General features: G+C 40.4%; 1 protein-coding gene across 5 annotated transcripts in view; it reads left to right on the top strand.

Moving 5' to 3' along the window:
• The window catches only part of TANGO6 (transport and golgi organization 6 homolog), a 219,491-nt gene that overhangs the window by 3,827 nt on the left and 212,722 nt on the right, over nt 1-2,942 (top strand). For all 5 annotated transcript variants that reach the window (XR_011972924.1, XM_072636417.1, XM_072636420.1 and 2 more), the window contains exon 2: nt 1,994-2,640. Coding sequence is in view for 4 of the 5 variants with exons in the window: in XM_072636417.1 (XP_072492518.1) it covers nt 1,994-2,640 (647 nt within the window). In the remaining variant the exon portion in view is untranslated. The remainder of the gene's footprint in view (nt 1-1,993; nt 2,641-2,942) is intronic.

Raw genomic sequence — 2,942 nt, forward strand, 5'->3', positions numbered from 1 at the left:
CAGAGATGGAGGAGGGGTCTGTCGTTGCTGTCGTATTGTTACAGCTGTGTTCAACTCTTCATGACCCCATTTGGGGTTTTCTTGGCAAAGACACTGGAGAGGTTTGCTATTTCCTTCTCCAGCTCATTTCACAGATGAGGAACTAAGGCAAACAGGATTAAGGGACTTGCCCAGGGTTGCACAATTTTGTAGTTGTGTGTTGTAGTAAACGTCTGAGGCCATATTTGAACTCAGGAAGATGAGTCTTTCTGACTGCACCACCCAGCTTTCCTAAACTGGAGGTGGGTAAGGTCCTCTGTGCAAAGTTGGCACTGGGCTAGAGGCTGTAAATATAAAGGCAAACCTAAACCATTCCTATTCTCAAGCATCTTAACATTCTACTGGAGATTCAGCTCCATCTTAGCATTCTTCTCTTTCTTCCTCTCTTTCCATGACTCTCATCCATAAAGACAAATATGAAAAACTGTTATTATGCTTAAAGAATTGGTTTCTCTTGATTGAGTTAAGTGGAATCTAAAGATGTTCAAGAATTTCAATGGCGTGTTTGTGGAAATTTGAGATGTTTATGCAGCAGTCTTCCCAAGAAGCTCCGAATTCAATAGTGATTCATCCCCAATTTGACTGTGATTCTTTTTTTATGTAGTTATATTTTATTTATCTTTAACATTCATTTATTTTTTTCTCAATTACATGTAAACAAAAATTTTTAACATTTGGTTTTTTTTTTAATTTTGAGTTCCAGATTCTTTCCCTTCTTCCTCTCTTCTCTCCCTGAATAGACAATTTGATATAGATGATACATGGGTAGCCATGAAAAACATTTTCATATTGTCCATGTTGCAAAAGAAAATGCAGGCCCAAAAAAACCAAGAACAACAAAGAAAAATTTTTTAAAGGATGCTTCAGTCTGCATTCAGACTCTGTCACTTCTTTCCCTGGAGGTGGATAAATCCTGTGGAATAGTCTTGGATTATTGTATTGATCAGAGTAGCTAGGTCGTTTACAGATGGTCATTGTATATTACTATTACTTGTGTATGATGTTCTCCTGGTTCTGCTCATTTCACTTTGCATCAGTTTGTGTAAGTCTAACCAGGTTTTTCTAAAGCATCCTGCTTGTCATTTCTTGTAGAACATCATATACCATAACTTGTTGAGCCATTCCCCAGTTGATGGGTGTCCCTCAGTGTCCAATTCTTTCCCACCACAAGAAGAACTGCTATAAATATTTTTCTACATACAGGCCCCTTCCTTTTTTTTTTTTTTTAAATTTCTTACAAACCTAGTTGTGGTGTTGCTGGGTCAAAGGTATGCATAATTTCATAGCCCTTTGGGCACAGTTCCAAATTGCTCTCCAAAATGGTTGGATCAGTTTACAACTCCACCAGTAATGCATTAGTGTCCCTATTTTTCCACATCCCCAACAACATTTGTCATTTTCCTTTTCTGTCATAGTAGCCAGTCTGATAGGTATGAGGCAGTACCTCAGAGTTGTTTGCATTTTTATAGTCAATAGGAATTCAGAGTATTTTTTTCTTGTGATTATAGATAGCTTTGATTCTTCTTCTGAAAATTGCCTGTTCATATCCTTTGACCATTTATCAATCAAGGAATGACTCATAGTCTTACAAATTTCCAGCTCTTTAGTCTTGTGATCCTAAAAGATAAAGATTGCTATTCATTAAAAGAATATCTGTATTTATCTTCAAGAAAATTTTCATCTCCCATTACCAGCAGAGGGCAGAAAAACCCATTTTAATGTTGAGTTTTCTTGGTGGGCCATGAAAAAAACTTTCGTTTTGGCTTGGGTTTTTTGAATGGTGTTAAATTAGTCCCCTTGTGCCCAACACATCTTAATCTTAGATCTTATAAATAGTAATGTTTGTATAATTCTTCTGTGGGTCTGCAATTTAAGTCTCCAAAGTTTGTTATGCTTAAAGGGCAGTCTTCTCCCCCATGTATAATTTTCCTTTTCTTTCCCCCGTCTTTTAAAGGATCAGATTCCAGTTCACTGCAGATTGCAAAACATGATGTTCTTTTGGATACTTTAAAATCTAACTTGTTGGCTCTGGATAAAAAGTTTGAGGAGGATTCTCAGTGGACAGAATTGAAGATCTTGCGAGAAGAAATTACCTCAAGGGCAGAATGGCTGCAGAACTCCCTGGACGTTACCTGGAGTTTCACTTCTCAGCTCTTAGTTTTGCTGCTGTGTCTGAAACAAAGCATGGTCCTGCTGGCCGCTCACTTTCACCCCCCCAAGCCAAATCCCAGAACTGCAGAAGCCGCCCCTGTCTTAAGTCCTGATACACTCAGCATCTCTCAGCAGAAGACCGTCCAGTCAGCCTTGCAGTTTGTGGTTACGTTAGGCATTTGTCCCTTTCTTCTGTCTGGCGTTGGAGTACCACTGCGATGCCGGACGGAGTTTGGTGCTGTCATTCAGGATGTCGTCTCTTTTGCTGCTGCCCCCAGTCCAATTCATAGGCTGTACACGAGTTGCATTGTACTGCTGGATATTGCAAAGCACATGTCTCTGGGCAGCCTGATTCTTAGTCGCCATTTTGGAGACATTGCAGCGGGGCTCTGCCAGCTAGGATTCTGCCCCATGAAAAGAAAAGATGAGCCAGCAAAGCCTCTGCAAGAAGTGAGTATATAAAGAACATGGGTGTGGGAGTGTGGTGTCTAGGGATGATGCCAACGTGGCATCCAGGTGCTCTCTTCTCTCACTCACCCCAACTAGTATCCTCACTGGCAGGTCTCAAGGTGTTTCTGAGAGGGAGGCCAGCCCTGGCCATCATGCTCCATTGTAGGAGTACACTCTTGTAGACTCGCAGTGATACTGAATGATCCCCACTGATGTACTTCCCATTTATACAAATCAGTCGCAACAATGGCCTTAACTCTCAACCATGAAACATTCATTAAATGAGAAGGCAAAATCAAGGA

The sequence above is a fragment of the Notamacropus eugenii genome, chromosome 1 (assembly GCF_028372415.1).
Source record: "Notamacropus eugenii isolate mMacEug1 chromosome 1, mMacEug1.pri_v2, whole genome shotgun sequence".
Taxonomy (NCBI): Eukaryota; Metazoa; Chordata; class Mammalia; order Diprotodontia; family Macropodidae; genus Notamacropus; species Notamacropus eugenii.